A 23187-nucleotide genomic window follows, 5' to 3' on the forward strand; every position below is an offset into this window, starting at 1 on the left:
TGTGAAATATAGGTACATTTTTTTTGTGGAAATTCTGAATAGGTATAGAATGTAATTGGTTGATTGATAATTAATATTTTTATATTACCAATGCATCCAATGAGTATGTGTTATATGAAAGGGATCGCTCATAGTGATGAGAGAATTATCACCAACTCTGCAGTTCCCCTCAGTGCTATGGAGTCAGCTGCAGCTGTTTTTAGTGAAAAAGCTCCAGTAAGCCTGCTGTGACAAATCTGGTAATTGTGAGGACCCAAAAGCAAGATTCAGAGACAGAGTAGGTGAGGTAAAAAGGCAGTTTACCTGTTCTTTGTACAAAAACAAGGTCAGTAACAAGTAGGCAGCTAGCAAAGGCAAAAGGGAGCTGGCAGGCAAGCAAAATCCAGACAGACAGACAGAACAAGAACTGGACAGCAAAGGCCATGAGGCTTTTTCACAGCAGACATGAGTGAAGGTGGAGTTCAGGGAGTGGCTGATTAGGGAAATAAAGGGCAGGTGTACAGGAAGAGCTGATAGGCAGAATGTCTATTGCAGACAAGGGTATAAAAATAAAAAATAGACTTAGACTGGACTTTATCCATTTTCTTGTAAAGTATTGTGACTTTCTCCCACAAAGTTGTTTCTAAAAACAAAAACAAAAAGTTCTGTCACTCATATAACCAGGCTGTCAAGTGCATTTAATTGAGTAGCTTACCACAAGTTCCAAGTGCATGCCTCCCTTCACAATATGCCAATGGCAACATTAATTCAGCACCGTGCTCAGTGGACAGAGACAAATAATAAAGTGCCCTCCTAAACAGTAAACAGGATATGAAACTCATCAATGTAAGACAATATGTGAACAATAAGTCAAAACAAAGCTAGGTTACATCAGCCATGTAGACCTGTGTGCATGGCAGCAACATGGGAAGATCAGTCTTTTCAATTAAAAACCTGCAAACATCACAAGCAAAGAATCGGTATGAAAAGAGCATATTGCCTTACCTTCAGAAGTGTTTTCTTCCGGTCTTCTTCACCGCAAAGTCCTTGATTGTGAATGTGAATCCACAGCCTGAAGAATGTCATGCTCAACTGACATTAGGATGAGGTGGCCCAGTCTTTCTTGCTGCATAGTTGACTACAGTCTACTTTTAAAAATTGTTCCCCAGATTTCGTTTATCTCTTCCGTGAAGAAGTTGGAGTTTTTATTCTTGCAAGATTCAGGTTCCATTTTGGCCCAATAAGCGCCCACTTTTTGGTCTATTCTGTTGCTCCAGTGACCTGGGTCAGTGCTGTAGGGATCTGACATGTATCCTACCGGTGCTTCTCCTCCGGTAGTTGGTGTTACCCCTTCTCTTTCCTCTACCTCAGTCCTCCATCCTCCTCCATAGCAGCAGAGGGGTTTCCTACTGGCTCGTGGTCTCCTCCGGCTGCCTGCTCCACTTCTCTACCCTCTTCCTCAGCACACGGTCCTCCATCCTCCACAGCAGCAGATGTAGTAGCTCTGTTTTCATCACTACATTCGCTTAAACATTCGCCATAACGACTATGTAAGATTATAACATATCAGATGATGTGTTTTCAGCTTGTTCCACTGCCCCCCAGGTGGTTAAACATTAAATTTATTTGGCTTTAATGCTGATAATTTGTTCTGTTTCACCTTAAGTAAAAGGCATTTTCCACAGCAGGAATAGTTTGTGTAGGAAGCTGTCTGAAATAGCTTCCATCTGATTTGAAATCACAGCAGCTTCGTGCAATTTGTAAATTACAGTTGTCGTTATTGCAGTGTCAATATTTTTTCAATGTTCGTACAGCACTAAGTAGATCTTCATTACTGAAAGATGAGGAAGGAATGGCGTATAGTAAAAAGGACATGGAGTCTGAATGAAAGGTGCATTATAAAACTACATATACAGAATGATTTGCTTTGGAGATCTTAAAGACAGATGCATTTTGGTCAAACATATAATGATGCCTATTTACAGAGTGCAGTGTTCACAGAGTCACCCAGCAAGACTTCCCAGAGGAATCAGTATATTGCAGAGTTCCATATAATATTTCACACTCATGTTGGCAAACCCAAGGGATCCATCCATCATCCCATGTCTGTATTGTCCATCAAATTGCTTAACGGCAAGCAAAAACAACTATTTTCCCTTCTTTAACACCGTTTCATCATCTGATGTCTCCCTCACTAAGCACTGTGCTGTGTTGAGTTTGATTATGCTCAGTAGTCCAGAACCAGTGGAAATTCAAAGCTCGGGAGGCAAAGCTTCTGTCAATCCAGCAGCATTTGATGGGGATGAAACTGTATTAGATGAGGCTTGTATTCTACTGCCACAGCCTCCAAAACGAATGTGAAACCAGACAGAGTAAAATCCAATTACTTAATGCCATTTAAATCAGTTACTCCTCTCACAACTGTGGAAAGCAAAATATTTAGAGCTGTAGCCTCAGGGCTGCGGCCATCCATCTTTTGCAATATTTCCCTCCATTATGAAGCATATTTTCTTGCTTGTTTTATCCTGATAATAATAGAGGAAGAATGTTTTTCAGTCCAGGAAACTAATGTAATGTTTACTCACTTACTTACTAATTCTAGTAAGTAAGCAAGTACATTTTATTTGTACAGCGCTTATCATAGACATTAGTCACAAAGTGTGTTACAAGGCATAATACAACATACTGAATTATATTCAGTATTATTAATATTATTTGTATACACTATTATTCAAACATGTATAATGTATTTAGAAACAAATCTATGAATTTACTTTACAAGAACTTTAATCATTATTTTCATTTGGCAGTCATGATATTGATATGATTATGGAGAAAGATTATATAATATAGACACTATTAATTTATGTAAATATTCAGATAGCATATGCACACCCAGTACTTATAGAAATGACAGCTGTTGTGAAGTCACTCCCAGAGGGCTCATTTATAAACACTGCATCCCTGCAAATCAGGATTTTCTAAGTGTGCTGCCTTCTACATTAAAGTGTGATATATATAAAAAAAACAAAGTGAATTGCAAATGTGCTTACCTTCACATTTTCGACTGCGGAAGAGAAAGACTCAGGTGGCAAAACAGTGAAATTAATTAAAATGCTCTGCTGGCACTTTCAATCTATTCTTTAAGCCCCATGTCAAATTACATCGACTTGTAATAATAAGTTCCCAGAGGAACAGCCAGTTCCTCCCTTCATCATTTATGTGTGGCTTCAATCTGAACACCATCTAGTTTCTCCTTTATTTTTTATGAGCTGCAAAGATTTATGTCTTAATGCTACTGTGACTGCTACTTCAAATGTACAGTACAGACTGACAATCATAAAGTTAGAATGAGCCTGCATTAGTGGTTCAGAATGAATAATTAGAGCCGCTTCAGACAGACAAGTATCCCCATGTTCACATTTGACAATTCCCTACCTCAGAGTTTACCTCCAATGCTGACATTCAATGTTAATTAGTAAGTAGTTTGCCTCTTATGTAGTCAGGCAGACAGTAATGGTGTGGAGATTGAGGCCGTAGATGGGTATGTAGTGTGTTTGACTTTAATGCATAAGACCGGAGTCATGTCCCATCATAGACTGTAGCCATGATAATTTCCTAAACTTGAGCGAGTGTTTTAGTTGCCTAAACTTAACCAAACCTCAACCACAATCTTTCCCATACCTTCACCTTACCATAGTTGCCATGCGCAGATACTGGCACTGGATGTTATAAAAACTAATAGTCCAGTATTGATGTTCTTGTCTGGTGATAGAGTTAAAAGGCCTTGTGAAATATAACTGCCAGGAGTAGCATGACATGCTGCAAAAGATCTTAGGTGGGAGCTCCTAACCCTGATCATTCTCTAACCTTAACCTTGTTCAGTAGGCTTGGAACAAACTAGTTTGTATGACGTGTTTTCATGTCTAAAGTGAAAAGTTCTCACAACTATTCTGAATGTTTACACCCAAAGGCAGGTTGGAAAGCCTGTCATCATAGCCTCTTTGGCGCTACATACACTGTTTCTTCACCCTACAGCAAGAACTCTTTTTTTGTCTTTATAGTCTTGAAATGATAAATAATACAGTTGAGGATCACTGCGCACATTTCTTCTCTCTAGAAGGCATTCATGGTGTAGGAATCAGTTGTTCAAATGAAAAGTGATAGAAGTAGTTGTGTAAGCATACAGCTTAAAACAAGCATTAAATATCCCCTTCAATTACATTTTCAATGTAAGTGTTGGGGGCCAAAATCCACAGTGTGTCCACACAGTCATTTTGTGTGAAAATGCATTTAAAAGTTGATGTGAAGCTTATATGAGGCTTCAGCAGTCTGAGTTAGTCATATCAAGTGGATATCTGACACATATACAGTCTTTTTAGCATCAAATTCCCTCTTTGTGTTTCCTCAGACAGTGTTTCCCTGTTGAGCTGTGGTGGAAGTATAGTAACAAAAAGAGGGACTTTGGCACTAAAAAGACTGTAATGTTGAAAGATATCTACTTGATTTGACTCATTTGGGTAGCTCCATATTAACTTCAGATAATCTTTTAAATACATTTTTGCACAATATTCTTGAGTGTCTATGCTCCCTGAGGTTTGGGTCCTACTTGTGGCCGTTGCTGCATATGATCAGTAAAGAAAAAGTGAAGTTTTGTGTGCAGATGATGCTGGTAATTGGGAAAATGAGTTATTGAAGATAGGAAGATTTGAATTCAAAATCTGGTGAGACAGATTTGCTTCCATAGCAGAGACCTTAAACTGAACCTTGCTGAGCCCCGCTGATAGTGTCTGCTGAAGATGTCTGGATGTCTGGAACATGAGACAGATATGAGCTGAACCAACAGTCCCTAATGACAACCCAGGAATTTGCCTGATCAATTAAGATGTTAGCAAAAGCTGCACCAAATCTACAGTAGAGGGATTCTAACAGAGCTTTCATGCTGCCATGAGAATATCATTTCCTACCTTAATAAGGACAGTCTCTGTGTGGTGTGTTGTTCTGAAAGCAGCTCAAAATGTTTCACAGAGTTATTCATGAAAGCCAAGTTGAATTCAGAAAAGTTGAGTGGAGACAACTCTGTAAAAGTTTAGATAAGAATGGAAGTTTGGAAATAGGCCTGTAGCTGCTGGGATTGAAGGGATCCAGACAACCTAATCGTTTTAGCTGTGTCCCGCTGTTGTGCAGAAAAGGTACAGTAAGAGTTGTCAGCTGTTTCCTCTTCAAACACTGGAGCTGGAGGACAATGTTATCACTGCTCCACTTTCCATGATTGGCATATTGTTACTTGAACTAAAGGTTCTATGTGATCCTTTATGTAGGATGGGTGAATGAAGGCCTGAGGGCCCAGGGAATTTCAAAATTCAAAACCAGAACAGACTTTTAACAATGTGCCATTGTAAAGCTGAAAATAAGTTGTTTTTTTTCTTTTTTAAATTCCTGAAAAGTGCACTATTTTGAGATGCTCCAAAGTTTGTGAGTGAGGTACATCCACTGTTCTCAGGTAAAAGTACTGCTACTTTATGATTAGAGTTACTCAAGTGAAAAGAAAAGTAGTCAACAAAACAGTAATTAGAATAAGAGTATAAAAGTATATGGAAAAAACAACTTGAGAAGTGACTGACTTTATGACTAATCAGTTTTGTTTTAGTTTTTTATCACTGATATTGTTTCAAGCACAGGTGATCTTATTTGATTAAATATAAAGAATTGCACACACATCTGTAGCCAGTCAGCTTTCTACAGTAGAGCTGCAAACCTTTTGAACACAATACCCAACACTATCAGACAATACTCTACCTTCTCTAGTTGTAAATCACAATTGAAATCATGGCTGAAACACAACCAGTCATGTGACCATTAACCAAGAAGTACTAAACATAGAGTATTTTATTTCATTTTGTCTATGGTGTAATGTTTTAATCAATCAATCAATCAATCAATCAATCAATCAATCTTTATTTATATAGCGCCATATCACAACAGAAGTCATCTCAAGGCACTTTTCACATAGAGCAGGTTAAGACTGTACTCTTTAATTTACAGAGACCCAACAATTCCCCCATGAGCAAGCACTTGGCGACAGCGGTAAGGAAAAACTCCCCTTTAACGGGTAGAAACCTCAAGCAGACCCCGGCTCTTGGTGGGCGGCCATCTGCTTTGACCGGTTGGGTTGAGAGAGAGAAAGAGAGAGGGAAAGGGGGAGGGGGGACAGAAGAAAAACAATCACAACAACAACAACAACAACAACAACAAGCACAAGCAGCACTTTTAAATGGAAAGTGCTTTTAGTTTTGTATGATGCAATGTTTATTCTCTGTACCCTTGTATGAATTAGAACACTGTTGCCCTAATTCCTTTGCAAATTTGCCTGCCCAGGGACTGCCGATGAAATTTAGCTATCTAGCAAATTCTGGGACTGTCAGTAACTATCCATTGTCCCTGTTAAATAAACAAATAACATAAAAAAAAATAAATACAATTAACTCCAGCTGTCAAATAAATGTAGTGGAGTAGAAATTACAATATTTCCCTCTGAAATGTAGTGGAGTGGAAGTACAAAGTACATAAAATGGAAATACTCAAGTAAAGTACAAGTACCTCAAAATAGTACTTATATGCAGTACTTTAGTGAATTAGTATGTACTGTTACTTCCTTCCACTGCTGCCCAGCTTAGGTAAGCACATTTTAAAAGCTTTACTTTGCTTGTGACATTTACTTGAGTAAAAAGTATGCTGAGTTAAAATTATTCTTGAAAAAACAGTTCTCTCATAAAGTTACAGAAGTATATGTAACGACATATGTAACTCACCTCTGGGTAAGATGTGAAGATGAACCACCTTATTCCTGCTCATAAAAAGGTGATTCATGGTCATTATGTTGAGCTGGGAGGCCATGAACAGAGGGATGGTTCTTCATGTGCTGTGGTAATGGAAGTTACACGTCAGCCGCAACCCTTCAGTGATATTTCAGTGAAATTGCAACATCTTCTCAGAACTCTACAGTATAAGCACATAATGGCTTGAGTTTCACATGTCATGGGATGCTGCTCTGTTACAGAGATGTACGTATGTCAGGACTGAAAGCAAGCTCCCGAGGACAACATTACTGGGTATTAGCTGTGCCTAAAAGCCTGTATTTGGATTTATGGCTTCTATACTAGAAAATATACAGGACTGCACTGATCAGAACTCAAAAACAGCACCATACCAGGTCATTTAGAAATGTCAAGCTGTTTTCGTAGGTATGAGTGGGTGATTGGGAGTCTGTGCACCTCAACAAGCAGCGATAAATGTACAGGAATTGCTTCCAAGTATACATTTCTTATAACTTAATAGTGTCAGTGGTAAGGGAAAAAAAAAGCACTTAGTATTGTCAGCTCATCAAAGTGTGTCAATGTGATCAAATCCTAACACCTTTACCAGGATGGACTCCCATGTCTTTTAAATGGAGACATGAAAGTTCAGAACTCTATGATTCATGCCAACTTTGTGCTTCTTTGCTCCATTGTAGAAATTCAGGGAACACTTCAGAAAGTAGCTGCTTGGAACAGCCATTATGTCTAACTGCATGGGGATCTACAGCCAGGGCAACTTGCACACTGCTTTGTTTACATGTTGAGGCTGTAGCTCATTGTCCATTTAGCCTGTGTTCCTGTAAGAGGAGTAGTAGCAAACAAGATAAATGGTGTGTGCCTGTAATTTTATGAATTACAGGAATAAAATGACAGAATACACACTGCAATTTTTATTGACCACTGCTGGTTGTATAGGTCAAGTAAAATGATTGTTGTAAAAATCATGTTTATTTAGAAAGCTGTAGGAGGCTTGCATAGCTTGCCCTGATATACGCTGTTTTGCGTGACTCCTCATTTCCCTGAATCTCTATAACAGAGCCGCTAAGTGCAAAGTTAGCATGACTCATAGAGTCACAATGGCCACATTAATGGGAAATACATCAGGTTTAAATATAATAGAGTTTTCCTTTAAATGTTAAGATTGAATGTTCATTCTTGACTTTGGAAAGTCCATGACAACTGAGCAAAGTGTTGATGAAGACTATGTGATATGGTTGAAAGCTGCTGTCACCATAGAGGATACTTTATTTGCAACATCAAACAACTTTCTTAACCAGTGCATATGACAAATATTTAGAAAAACAACTGAATAGTGTATATGAAATTGTTAAAATACCAGTTTTTACATATATAATGAATATGTCAGTAAGCCATATATATCAGTGTATAATCATATATTAGAATCCAGCTGGAATGTCCAGGCAATTAGCCGTAATGCAGATAGGAAGAGTTCCTTTTTGACCCTGTTCCAGTGAGTTACAAACCAGAAGATTCTTAGGTGAGAAAAGTTTGTTACTTCATAATTGAATCCAATTTTACATTAGTGAAAACAGAGTCATATCTCTTCATTAGACCGTAAAGTGTGCCTTACACAAGCTTTAGGACACAGGTGTATTGTTTAACCAGGTTACTCCAGCAACCAGTGTTTCGATCAGTCATCTTCATAAATGTCACAAGTCAGAATAACCTGGATCTTGATTTCTGAGTCCCTACATTAATAGAGTTTCCATTGATAAAGTTTGAGACTACTTCTGTGGATTTTTTGTAGAGGAAGTACATTTCTGTTTCACAAAGCAAAATAGGTCATGACTTCAATTTTAGCGGAAAATGAGCTTTTGTCATTTTGATTTGTCAGCATTAGGTCAGAGGAGTATAAGAGGATCAAGAATGAACTCTGAATACGTCAACAAATCACCACTTTCTCAGACATCATCTTAACATAATTTGGCTGTGCAGTAAAAGAAAGAACTGAAGAGACTTTTCAGTCATTGTGTCCTATGAGGCCTTATAAGCTCGCATGTTTTTATGTTTTCATCTTGTTCTGCTGCCGCCAGTCGGTCTAAAAAAATCAATTAATTCAGCTTTAGTTATTGAAGTTATTGTGAAAGTCTAAAGTTCAAACTACTTTTGAGTTTCATGCAATGATACAGTCAAGAAAAACTTCCCTTCACGTTAGCTGTTGCTTTTGAACCAATCTTGTGACAGTTGTGCACTTGTATCTGTGCTGTTATTCTCTTTAATGAGAGCATATTGCCAGATACATGAAGGCTCTCCACTGTTCACGCTGCAGGTCTACATGAGCTGTGCTGTGTTATCACAGTTACATCAAGCAGAAAGTGTACACAAAAAACAGGCCTAAGGTGGCACCATTTTCAGCACGACGTCCTCTTCCTAATGCATTCATCCATTACAGTTAGATGGAGGGGATGTTTTATTGCAACCAGGAGATATTCAAGGGTATAGACCCAGACACAGAAAAATGTCACGGCCCATTAATCCCATACAATACAGCTGTGGAGTCTAAGAGTGAGAAGCAGCCAGTGAGAGGCCATTAGGGATTTTGCTTATATAAGCATAATCAAATTTCCCAGCAGCACCCCAATGTTTAGGCTGAATCAATGGGCCAGGAGACCATTTGGCATGACCTTGTCTGTATTTGTCCAGGGAAAAAAGCCTTAAGGAATCAATAGAGATAATGAATAATGTTTCAGTGATTCTTTGTAGCTGGAAAAAACATTTCAGAGCCATGACATAGTTTAATGGTTGTGGACAGGGAAGATGCAGCCTGAAGTGGTGATTTATTTGTTTTGTCAGCTCTTTCTTTGAACTGAGAAAATTTGTAGAATATTAAAACTGTAAGTGACAAATCTCTCGCAAAGCTTAAAGAAGCCTAAGCCAAGAGCCCATCTTCTCCTCCGTCTCCTCTCCCACTCTTCTATTCTCTCTCTTCCGCTTTCACTCTGATTATTGCTGTGGCCTCATGCCATCGTCAGGAACTAAGCAGGCCACTCCACAAATTGCCTTTTGCAGCCTGAAGGGGCAGGAAAAAACTTTTATCTACCCATGATAAGCATGGGCATAGGTTTCTCTGGACTTGGGCTTTATTCCTATGAATTAAAATGAATTAGCCCGTCTATGCAGACAACCTGAAATCAATTAGACCCAGACACAGGAGTGAGCAGCACACAGCAGGAGCATCACTAGGCTAAAGAATTTTGCTCCCAATCCCAGGCAGCCAATTATAATCGTGTAATGAACTGTAGCACAAGTTGTCTGAGAAGCAGAACTTTTTTATTGGGAAACAGCTTCTTTTGTTTGAGCTCTGGTGACTAATTGGGAAACATCTCAACCTCGCAGTGGTTGAGATGTTTCTGGTGTTGAACCTATCTGTGATCTTTGCTGCATGTCAGATAAATGTCTTTTTGGTGATGAATGTGAGAGAAAATGGCAGGTAACAATGAGCAAACAAATGTAGGATCTGAAACTGCAGCTTATACTTGCTCATATTAATGTCATGTGACAAATTTCTGCACCTTAACTCAAAAGGTCTTCTAAACATCAATATATTTCTTTGTTTATTTATCTGTTTGAATACATAGGCGACAGTGCACATTAATCAACAATGGCATTTTAACAATACCAGTGTAAATGTGCTGTGGTTAGCTCAACAGCTCACTCCATTCGAAACTGACAAATGGATAAAAAAAACTTTATCACAACCAAAACAAGAGGGAAAAAGTGAAGAAAAGTGAAGTTTTGTCCTAACACAATCCAAAAGTCATTCATGAGTATATCTGAGTAGATTTTAAATAAAGATCCCCTCCAGACATGTATTAAGACATATAAAAATACTCTGTTTAAAATATTTCATTGTCCAGTGAGAATAAAAGGAGTGGCAGCAGCCTTGTTCTTGTTTTCACAGTAAGAAACTTGACAGTAATGTGACAGCACATGCTGAAAACAAGCCTTCTGCACCTACTGGGCTCCACCAACATTGGTTCACTGTAATAAATGGTGAGTGATAACAGCCTCCTGAACCTACTAGTAGGTTAATAGGCCCTTACTAGCCCAGATATCTGGGATGTGTGATGACAACATATATTCAATAGGCTGATAACAGTCAAATCGAGTGGGGTTACCAACCAGGCAAAGAGGGCAACTGCCCCAGGACCCTGGATTCACCATGTGGCAATCCTAAAGACCGCCCCTCAGTCAGTTCCTGTTGCTACAACTTTCAGTCAATTATATGGTGACATCTACACTTTTTACCAACCTAAAGATGTTTTAGTCTTTGAAGATGAAGAAGAGTATCTGTTACAGATGCTCCGTCACATCTTTTACTATTTTCCAAATGTCTGTGTAGTTTGTAGCAGCTAGCATGAATAGAGGCACGAGACATTAGAGCAAAAAGATGACTGAGGTTGTCTGAGTTTATGCTGAGCTGTTATTGGTACATTGATAAGTCTTTAAAATGGCTACTGCATTATTACCCAACCTGAATTTCTATAGCACTTTTCAGAACAAGTTACAAAGTGCTTTACATAAATTTATAAAAAGCAAATCTAAAATAGTGAGTTTTTAAATGACTTAAAAGAAGACAAAGTGTTAGCTTCCCTGATCTCCTTTAGCAGGTCAATCCACACCCGACGGGCTCAAACAGAAAAGGCCCTGTCACCTTTCGTTTTTAGGTTTGACCGAGGAACGGCCAGGAATGACTTACCAGAGGATCTCAGGTTTCATTCAGGCTCCTAGCAGGTCAGGAGGTCAGCTATATATTCAGGAGGTAACCCCTTTGAGCCTAAAGCATCATCATTCTCTCTCATCAAAATCTACTTTAAGACAGACTGGGGGCCAGTGAAGTAATACCAGTGTGATGTGTTCTCTCCTGTTCGACCTGGTTATGCAGCATTTTGAATAAGCTGCAGTTTACTGAGGGTTTGTTGAGTAACGTACGAGTAGAGTGCACTGCAGTAATGAAATGAATGGATGAATTACTGTTTCTAAGTTAATAAAAATTACCTGATTCTTGAAATTTGTTGTTGGATAAAACATGATTGGATAACAGAATGAATATGCTGGTCGAAGTAGAGGTTGTTATCAAAGATAATACTGAGAGTTAGTAATGTTAGTAATGTTTGATAAAAGAGGACCAAGATGTGAGGAAATGAAATTCTGGGATGAGTCTGGACCTATGATAATCTTGGATTTATCTGAGTTTATCTGTAGAAAGTTTGACGCCATTTTAGGGGCCCTTGTGTCTAAATCTACTTTTAATACCATAACATGTTAATTTTTGTGATAATCCGAAATATTTAACATGTTAAAAAAATTAAGCTGCGTTTTGTTTACGTCCTGTGGCAGCTGATGATGTAAGGGTGTGGTGACGTGTGCTGCCCCGTGCTGCTGAACCAAACAGGCTAAAGATGGATAGGGACAAGGATGTAGTTTTAGGCAAAAAGTTTCACTTTAATAAGCCGCCTGACGGATCTTTGGAGAAAACAACAGTAATCTGCACAGTTTGTGTGTCACAGTTGTGTTATTTACATGTAATCTACCATTTCTAATGATGTTCAAATGTATGCTTAATCTGCGTGGTGGAAGATAAACAGGCCTCCTGGCACGGCTGAGGATGGTAAAACTCTCAAACTCAAGCAACAAACAGATTTATCTATATGCCAGCAAGATTAAAGTACAGATGGATACTGCCAGTTTTGTGTGTGTTTTGTGTGTGTTAAGCATTTCTTACTTAAGCATTTAACTTTTAGCCAGCACTGGGATGAGGTGCCACTGATAACGGGAATACACACACTCAAAAGCTGTCTGACTGAACGCCTGCCTCTAGCATCCAGGTGACATTATCTGTGACAGTAGCCGCGTGGCGTGCATGTTTACAGGCAGGTGATACACAGACTCTGCATGCACCGCAATCAGTTCGCTATGTGCTCTAGTGAAGGGGTGCGCTTGATCAGTTTATCAAACAACCAAAACAGGCAGCACTCATTTTCTGGTTGTGGTAGGCGACTGGTGGGGCCTGCTTTGATTGTTTGATACTGAAAGTGAAGGAGTCCAAGCTGATTTCTGGAGGGGTGGCAGAGAGCTGAACCAAGTGTGGTAGAAGTAGGAGGGGGGGTTTGTGTGTACATCAATAACATACTGCATGTATCCGGTGAAATTTCCTGTATTTTTTTATATCGCAGGAAAAAAAGATTGCAATGCCAGCTTCTTCCCCAATACTGTGCATCCCTACAAGAAGTTAGTGCCTTCTAAGCTGATTACTAATTTTAATGGCCTTTTATTAGGAAATCTGTAGATCACAGGAGAGAATCTGTGTCTCTCAGTTATCTTTCGGTTATTTTACATTTTAATATGCATTATTTCAAGCTTCAGTCTTAAGAAGGAAAAGAATTAATCACAATTAATCACCACAAATTGTGTGATTAATTAGTTTATTTTTTTAATCGATCGACAGCCCTAGTTTGATCATAATATTATAAACTAATTGGCACACAGCAAACAGCCAATATAGGAGTACTGATTGGTTTCTTGGGCTCGAGGAAAAATATAATGAAGCTGCTGAGTGCATTGTTCCAGATGGGTATTTAAAGGGTTGGGAGTGGGTTTAATAAGGAGTCCACAGCTGTTTTTTTTTTTTTTTTGTTTTGTGTTCTGTTTTTGCCCCACAGCCTCCAAACGGGTTAATCCAGCCCTGCCCTAGATTTTTCTTTTTTTGGAGGGAAAACAGAAAATGAAAATAACCAGCCCTATACAATATATATGAGCTAATACGCAACTGACACAGCATCAAAAACAGTTTACAATCAAATGATTTTGAGCTGTGAAGCTGAAAAATAGACAAAGCTGACAGTTTCCTGGCAGAGAGATAAAAGTTGACATGATGTACTCAGCCTGATATAACTGAACATTTCTAGTATCTTGGTATTTAATTTTTGTGGCATGTTAGTGTCATATTAGCTCTACCACACGGCCTACAGGTTAGATGACCAGATTCATGACTCAAGTGCTATTCTTCTGATGTGAATCTCTGCAGGGGAAACTGTGGGCCTGGAAATGAACGAGTAATATCATTTAAACAGCAGGTATGAGTGTAACTGAAGGAGTACAACCTCCAGTCCTCTGCTGCTGGCTGCTGAGCAGCTTGCCTCAGGCAGTTGTGGAGGCTTGCTGTCTTACTCGGGGCACCTCGACATCTTGATGGTAGTTGTTGAAGCGGGAGGGAACACACACACACACACACACACACACCCACACACACACCTGTTCATACAGCATTACAGCTTACAGCTCAGGGCTTAATAGCCCAACACCTGACACACTCCCTTGTGTTGTTCCTACCACAAGGTCGCCTGTTAGTTCCTACAGGCCCAAATCCATCATGGACTGAATGATACAACATGTGCCTCACTCTCCAGTCTTTCTTGCATTTCCTGGGTTTTCTACTTATTTATTTATCACCGCTCCAGAGCTCCAATATCAAATGGACCCTCTGTTCACTGCAGCAAGACAGATGGCTCTTCACGATAAAGCCAATTACTGTTGGCTGTCTGTTAATGCAGTAACCACAGAGACTTAGCAGCAGAGAGAAACTCCTAGGGAATGCAAATGGAAATCCTGGCTCTCCTTTAATGAGAAATTGCATGGTGAACAGAGCTTGCATTACCAACCGCAGCAGTTTAGTCTCCATGTGCTGAAATTACATCTGCACTATGTTCAGATCCTGATGGCTCAATCATTCATAGCATTTACTGTATCACTGCTCTAGCTTTTTACAGCTGCCTCTGTGTCATTAAAAGAGATATCAGCCAAGGCTGTTACAAAGAGAAAGGCCTCTTTATCTTAATACAGTAATTAACCTGCAGGTCTTAATTGTTTTCTCTGTCTTTGTTAAGGATGATCCCGGCCTCCAGCAAAGCTTTCTTGGTGACAAATCTGGTGTCCGGGACCCGCTACGATCTGTGTGTGCTGGCCGCCTGGGACGACACAGCCACCACGCTCACGGCTACCAATGTTGTGGGCTGCACGCATTTCTTCACGCAGGACGACTACCCTCAGTGCCAGTCTCTGCCCAGCCAGCTGCTGGGAGGCACCATGATCCTGGTGGTGGGAGGCATCATCGTGGCCACCCTGCTCGTGTTCATCGTCATCCTCATGGTGCGCTACAAAGCTGCTGATGCAGAACCTCCAGTGGGGAAGCTGACCAGCGTCAGCGACACACACTCTCAGACTAACGGGGGTCGGCTCGGGCAAAATGGACTTCTCATGCCCCAGTCTCAACCTCAACCGCAGCCGGAGCCCAAGGTCAAGGCCAAAGTGACACTGCAGGACGAGGTGGTGGAGTTCAAGTGTGGCTCCCTCCAGAGCAGCCTCACCTCTTCTTCCTCTTCCTCAGCCTCCATGGATGGGGGCTCATACAGCCCCAACAGCACACTTGCCAACATTTGGAGGTCAGCTCCCTCCAAGCCCCGGTCCAACCTGGACCACCTCCTCGGGGCCTTCACCTCGCTGGAGCTGCGGGGGGCACAGGGCCGAGATGCAGGAGCCTCCAGCAGTGCTGCCATGACGGCAGCGAAGCCTCACACAGATAGGGAGCCGCTGCTGGGCCGGACGCTGGATTCCAGCCTCAGCCGGCTCCTCATGCTACCTCTGGACACCAAGCCAAAGAGGAGCCAGTCCTTTGACATGGGAGACGTAACAGGCGCTGGCGCCGCTCAGCTGTGCAACAAACCGCGTAGGATCAGCAGTATCTGGACTAAGAGGAGCCTGTCTGTAAATGGTATGTTGCTGCAGTGCGAGGAGGAGGGGGACACTGGGGGGAGCAAGGGCACAATAGACAGCGCTGACTGGGTGATGGAGAGTACTGTCTAGGAAAAATGGAGGACTGTCACGCTGTCAAACACTGCCTGAATGGACAGCGAACAGCCATACCAAGACAGACCTGCTGGTCTAACAGCCTTTGTTCTGCATGAAGCACATTAATTTTCATCCCTTGTCACTGGCTCCACCACTGGGAGTTAAGGGAGACAGGGTGAGGGGTTTTTCATGTCATAGCCAAATACAAACTTTAAGAATAAGACCTTCGGACTGTTTTTGCCTCACACTTTGTACAGAGATGGATTAAATATGTCTACAAGAGCTGAAAGGAACCGTTCTACAGAGATATATCATCATGCCCATGGACTGTTATTATATTGTGTACATTTAAAGTATGTAATGAAATTAAAGTTTTATATTTTTTATTTTGCTGGTCAAACACAAATGATTCACCACTGGCCTCTGCCTTGACACATGAGCAAGACATGACCAGTACTTACACTATAAAATCTTCTACTGTAAATTCATCCTCATTTCAGTTACCTACTGATGCAGTTTAACCTTCTCTGACTGAATGGTGCAGTATATATACTGTAGATGTGATGCTTTGACTCCTTAAGATTTAAGAAAAAGATTTATTGACAAAGTTGTATGTGAATATATTTACTTTCTATCCAGAGTATATATTTGAGGGGTCACTCAATAATTCTGTATGCTATCCATATACAATTTTATGTGACTGCATAGATTATAAAACCCATAATTTCTTAAACTATTGCTGTACTGTATGTGAAGATTCAGTAAAGCATTAATTGTTAAAAAAAAATGCCAAATGATTGAAGAGACAGAGAGGATGCTCCAATACAATTAGGCCTGTTTGGTTTGTGTTCATAAGATTTGTTACAGTAGGTCCAGTAGCAAAATAAATGTTTTTGTTTTGTTTTGTTTTTTTAAAAAAGTAATTTTAAAGTATTTTTTCAAACAATACATTCCCCGTTTTGTTATAAAAATCCCTTCCCAGCTTATTGTTGTTTTAATGCTCAACACATAGGGGCTACTATCAAACATTTGACAAAATCAGGATTTTTATTTCTAAAGGGAAATTCACAGTTTATTACATCTTGGCCATCATTCCTGTCAGTTATGAAATCATTGTACTGAGATCTTGCAACACAGCGACATCACAAAGGTGAAGTTGGATGAGAGAAGAAACACGAGCAGTCAGACAATTTAATAAAAGAACAGGACCATTTTTAAATTAGATTTGGAAGTGGAGTGTATTTAAAATCACCAGAACTGGTTCCATCTGGGTGCAGCATCATATTACAGCATCATTGTGTTTGACTTGAGGTACCACAAGCTGACCCACCAAGTGGGTCTTAAGGTAAATCTAAGGGTCCCAAGAGGAGTAAAGAGAAAAAATGGAGAAAAAACAACTGTTAAATTTGAAACTATATTTATTTTTTTATTCTTCAAATGAAACAATCTGAGAAGGGAAATCTGCTTATAATTCATGTCCACCTCAGGGACATAAACTATGATGAGGGGTCACAATCGTTTAAAGGCACCCTGTGGTGTTTCTGATCACTACCAGTGCTATGGAGCAATATGTGCATGCACGAAGACACGATACACATTCCTGTGACAGTTAAAATCTATTCCACCGATCAACAGCTGGTGGGTGTAAACAATGTAGGATAGAAAATATTCAATTATTTTTGATTATAAGGAAATGCAAATACAGAATAATAAGTACAGGGTAATCATTTTATTATTGTTGTCTCTTCCAAGTAATTTTGAGGTTTTCTTTCCAACCTGTCTGATCATCTCACTGCTCGTGCTTCTTGCTGCGTCAGACTTCATTTAAAGATCCCCTCCACTCAAAAATGTGTTTTGTTTATTGTTCCTACAATCGAATGTTTTAGCCTCACTGTGCAGAATGATGTATGTGCACAGTTTGACACTAGAAGGCTGTTTTCACATTCATCTGCCGAAGGAGGTGTCTCTCTGCTCATTGAAAATCTGATTTTAAGGGACGGGCTTATGAGCAGGATTTGTGACATTACAAATAGTTTGGAAGACAATCCTGGTCCAATATTCAACTTACACAACTGTGATGTGGAAACTTGAAGCCTCCAGTGCACATAGACTGAGAATGGACTTTCAGTGAAATAGAAGACATCTTTTGAAATGAACAATATTTTAATATTTACAGATTCTGGAATTTTTAATGAGGGAGAAAGAGTAGATGCTATTTTAAGGATTTTAATGTTTTTTTTGCAGAAATTTCATATCAGACACAAATTATTGTTCCAAGCAGAGTATTTTTATGTTTTAATACATGTCTGGAGGGGATCTTTAAAGGTATATTATGCAGGATTTTCCTAAAAAACAATGTATAGACTCATAAAAAAAGTAATCCCTCTCAATCATCACTTATGACCCACTAGAAGTGTGTAGCTGTGTATTTATCTGCAGAGACTCTGCTGTCTTCCTGTATTTTCTATTGTTATAGTGTTCGGGATGCTTCTGGGCGTCAACCTTTGGGCAGTGGGTGTGTAGCCCCCAGCCAGTAACAGCATGCAGGGTGTGAGGTCGGGACTCGTAGCATAAAGACCAGGTTACATGGCTGTCTCCGTCTCTCTCCTCTGCTCTGCTCTGCTCTCGGTCTGATGTATGAAGAGCTTCAGGTCCGTGTCACAGCTTGACTGAGGGCAGGGCTGAACTACACACATACACAGCAGAGGCCACAACGGACAGACAAAATCACACAAAATTCACACAAAATCCAGCAATGCGGCACCTTCCCACAGGGTTGTGCAGAGGTGTGGGCATGTTTATTTTTGCTTTAGAACATAACTGCTGTGAAACAATCAGAAAGTAATATTTTATTTATCTGATTCACGGCTTTATTCTCACCAGCCACTTGCTCTCTTCATTCACTCTCTAGCTTACTTGATCACTGCGGCTCTCTCTCTCTCATTTGCTAGTTGAGCCATGGAGGAGGGGCCAACTTTGAATACTGTGTGTTTACAACCACCAAATCCTGCACACTGTACCTTTAAGTGATGTTGCTGTATGCTGAGATCTCATCAGTTATTATTACCAATATAAATAATGGTCAACACTACAAAAATAAGATCCAAGTTTGGAATAAGCTAGAACTTCCCTTTAAACATTACATTCATTTTGGGGGCAGGGGGAGATAGCTAAAGTTAATTGTTCAGTATCTGTACTGTCCAATATATAAATTCCAGTTAGTAAGTCTCTTATTTTGTCTACCAAGGATGTAAAATACCTGCATCTTTCAATTGTACTTGAATCATTTTGTAAGAAGATAGTCAAAATCACTTTTTGGTGGTGAACATTGCATTTTCTCCATTTGATTCTCATACCCCGGTCGATGTTCATAGCATTTCTACTGATGGTATTAAACCATCTGGGGGAAATATGGGTTTAATAAGTTAATGAACCTGTAAAGTTCATTGTCCTGACAGTTTGTATTATGTTGTTTGCTTTTATCGTCAGGTGTTCAAGTTGCATGTTTTTGCTGAACTGACCCATGAGACAGTTTAGCCCAGTGTATACACTCATACTGTCATTTCTCACGTGTTGTCTGAATGACTTTTTGTGATATTTCTGATATGACTGCGTGTGTACAGTGTCTCTGTATATTGGATTTCTTTTGTATCATACTCCAGCTGGAATGTGTTGCAGGTGAGCTGAACAGTAGGAGCAGAGGTGCAGATGAGCAGCTTCACTGTGTTGTTGCAGCGCAACTGTGCACAATTCTTCCCTGGAGCTATAAAACATGTTTGTGTGGTCAAATTTGTTGTTTTTGCTACTAAGATAAAAACTAAAAATCTTCTGAGACAGTGTGGTGGTGTCAAAGCATTCTTCCTATGACTGGAGCAGTTGGTTTATAATGTGATTGGAGGTCACATGATCAAGGTGGTCATCAATGTGAGACCCAAAATGGTTTATGTATTAAACTGAAAAAAGTTAATAAAAGTGAACAGGAGTTGCAAAATACTAATGTAATTTGCATTTTGGGACATATGCCTGATCACTTTCTTTCTGAGAGTGAGAGGAGATAATGGATATCAATCTCATGTCTGTGTGCTCAGTGCAGAGCTAGAGTCAGGACATGGTTAGTCTAGCTTAGCATGAAGACTGGAAGCAGGGTGAAACGACTAGCCTGGCTCTGTCCAAAGTTAAAAAATACACTTACTAACACCTGTAAAGCTCACTGACTAACATGTTGTATTTGTTTGATCTGTACATAAAAAAAAAATGTAAAAATGACAAACTACACCTTTTAATTCCAGATGTAATTTAAGAAGTGTTATGATTTACACCCATTTTGTTCACCTCTGCATTTTCTTCATAGACAGATGGACAGATAGATAATACAATTATCATACTATTTGTAGATATATTTTTATTTTATTTATACACTTTTTGTTATCTGACATTGCAAGGATTACACTTACGAATGCTCTAAAGACCGGAAGACTAGTGACCCACATTTGTCACTAGAATGTGTAGATCAGAATTTTACTACTTATGGATTTTTTAAAAATATTTTTCATTACAATAATTTTGTATTATTGCTCTCTGTCCAAAACTTAAAATTAGGTCTCAGCAATACTTGAAACTACATATTTCAAATTTCACAGAGAAGAATTCAGACCATATTAAGTCAGATAGATGTGTAAAATGTGTGAAATATTACAGTGAAATTCCATTGTATGTCAACATGAATTATTCAATAGTGGTTAACTTTCAAGGTTAGATATTCAGTTGCTTGAAAGAATCTAATTATGTCATTTGGTTTTGACACATAGATTTCAGAGAGCTACTCAGCACCACCAGAGCTCTGTGTAGTTAGCCACTTAGTGTTAAGTTCTCAGTTGGTCAAGTTCCTACCCCAGCACCCGTCACTCATCCTGATGAGCTGTCACCTCGCCTGAAGCTCAGATACCCAACATCCCTAAAGCTACTGGAAGCCAAGAATAAAACATCCAGTCTCAGTTTAAAAGAAGTCCTGCAGAGGTTAGCTGTGTTTGTGACTGACATTCATGTTCATGTTCACTGTTCTATCAGCTAATGTAGCCTCCAGCAGAGATGAGGAGAGGACTACAGATGTCTGATAACCTCACTTCTTTCTAACTCTACACCCACAGATATTTTTCTTTTTTAAAACTTGTAGTCTTGTGACATCACTCTCGCAATTTGTCAGATTTTGTGCAACTAGTCACTCTGGAGCTACAGAAGGTTTTAATCTTTTTCTCCCATATGGCTAATAATCCCTCATTGTATAAGAAAACTCTTCGTGCACAACTACATTAAGTACATTAGGTCAAAGTGGAAGCAGGAAGTGGCTCTGTAAGCTGTGATGGTTACAATTTTGGGTTACAATTTTATTGTTCACCTTTGTTTTCTCAAATAACTTTAGCTAATCTAAGGGTTTGAGTGAAAAGGGAAGATTGATATCAATCTCATGTCTGTAAGAAGTGACTCTTGAGGGTGGAGGGAATGTATATGGTGTCTGGTGGGGCTTTCATGAATCTTGTGCGAGTTAGATTTCAGACTAGACTTGATAGCTTGATATTTGGACTTTGGGCATTTTCTACCTTAACAAGTGAAACCCTCCTGTTGATTTAGGTCTGGCATGGTAGATAAAGGGGTGAAAACTAATGTGGAGAATACAGAATCAGAGCTTGCTTGATGAATCTTCCTGTCGTCCGGTAAAGCGACTGCTTTGTTTTCCAGAGTGGTTGTACACTTCTCATGTTAGCCTAGCTTAGCATAAAGACTGGAAGCAAGGGGAAACAGCAGTGGCAGTTGAATGCTGGGGCTGTTTCTTGGCAAACAACAACTAGTTGCAATATCAGACACCAAAACCTTGTACTTGTGCTCACTGACCGTTTCTAGCAACCCTTGCAATAGCTGAAGACGTTGCACAGAAGTGCTGGGCGGATCGATAAACAGTGCCTTTTTAAAAAAATACTTACAGCACGTAACTCCAGCTAAAATCCCAGATTGTCATTTTTCCATTTCTTTCTACAACTTGTTATTTAATTGTATTTGAGTACCATGTTCGTACGTGTATTTTTGAACTTTGTACAGAGCATGGGTAGCTTTTTACTGCTGTTTTTATGTTAAGCAAAGCTAACCACATTCAGCTTTCAGCTCTGAACACAATACAGAGAAAGGAAAGTGGTATACATTTTCTCATTCTCAAAAAGAAATCAATAAAGTGTATTTCCAAAAAAACTTGAATATATTTTTTAAATAAAACCAACACTGTAATTAATATACTTTTTTCTATACGTATAAATATCAATAAAAACATATATAACCAAAAAAAAAAGTAGTAAATTGCTGATGTCATCCTGATAGCAAAGAGCAGCCTAGTTATATGTTATAACAAAGACAATTGTGCTGAGCCCATAACCATTGGATCATGAACTGGACATCAGTGTGAATGTGAATATCGGAGTTTTCAGGATTAAGAAATACAGCTCATCAAAGCTGACACAACTATGAATTATACATACCAATTCTGGCACAATATGGTTGCATAGCAGCACTATACCTTGGTAATGTAGCTATGGACATTGACATTTAGAATTTCAAGCTTTTTGCTTTTCATTTGAAAATACTACTGGTTAAAGTGAATGGCTTAGAAGCTGTGGTAATCAGGTGCTGGATGTAAATTGCAGTCTCACTGGAAGAATGGGTTAAAATACCACCACTGCCATATTTTAACTCCTGGTACTTGGAATTTCTGGCCATGAACTGTGGATTAAGACATGAAGGTGGGAAATCTCTTTTGAATGAATGTCATTGAAAATTCCACATAAGTGGAGGTAAGTCGATGGATCGACCCATCCTCTGAAAATAGTGATTGTTGTCAAACAGCAAGGGTCCGTGATGTCTCCTTCTTATCCAACGACATCCACACTGACTGCACTACAGATAAGATATTGGATTGGATAAGGCTCCAGTCTCTCGTGAGGTGTGGGTTCAAATGCCACCACTGCCAATGAAACATTCTTCTTGACCATTCAGGTATGGTAAACCTGTCAGTGCCACTGCTTGGCAAAGGCAAAAGTCAAAGGTTGATTCCACTATGTCTTAGAGTTGGTTGATGTCGTACGCTGCAAAAATGTTTGACCAAAAATGTAGTTATTATGACAAGGTGCACACATGTTAAAAGGACAACAATAACTTTTTGTCTTTAATAACTGTGACATGGATTTTCTGTGCCACATTAAAATCAAATCATATCCCACCCTAGCATGGGTAGGGTTCTAAACATAAACTGCAGGTGCAAATAACAACAGTCCAAAAAGTTATAAAATTATACAGCATTTTATCCCTTCGCTCTGCCACTGTCCTTACACACACTCCAGTCAAACAGCATCTCTTCTTCTCTGCTGCTGGTATTACTACACTGTGTGGTTATAAAACAAGAATATAAACAAACAATATTTCCAGAATGACAGGTCAACCC

The 23187-nt window shown here is 39.4% G+C and overlaps 1 protein-coding gene across 2 annotated transcripts in view; it reads left to right on the top strand.

The window, feature by feature from the left end:
- Positions 1–17655, top strand: part of lrfn2b (leucine rich repeat and fibronectin type III domain containing 2b) — a 171923-nt gene extending 154268 nt beyond the window's left edge. For both annotated transcript variants that reach the window (XM_044330008.1, XM_044330007.1), the window contains one exon: positions 14744–17655. In XM_044330008.1, the coding sequence (XP_044185943.1) occupies positions 14744–15719 (976 nt within the window). In that variant the 3' untranslated portion in view covers positions 15720–17655. The remainder of the gene's footprint in view (positions 1–14743) is intronic.
- Positions 17656–23187: the final 5532 nt, after the last annotated feature.

Source organism: Thunnus albacares, chromosome 16, assembly GCF_914725855.1.
Source record: "Thunnus albacares chromosome 16, fThuAlb1.1, whole genome shotgun sequence".
Taxonomy (NCBI): domain Eukaryota; kingdom Metazoa; phylum Chordata; class Actinopteri; order Scombriformes; family Scombridae; genus Thunnus; species Thunnus albacares.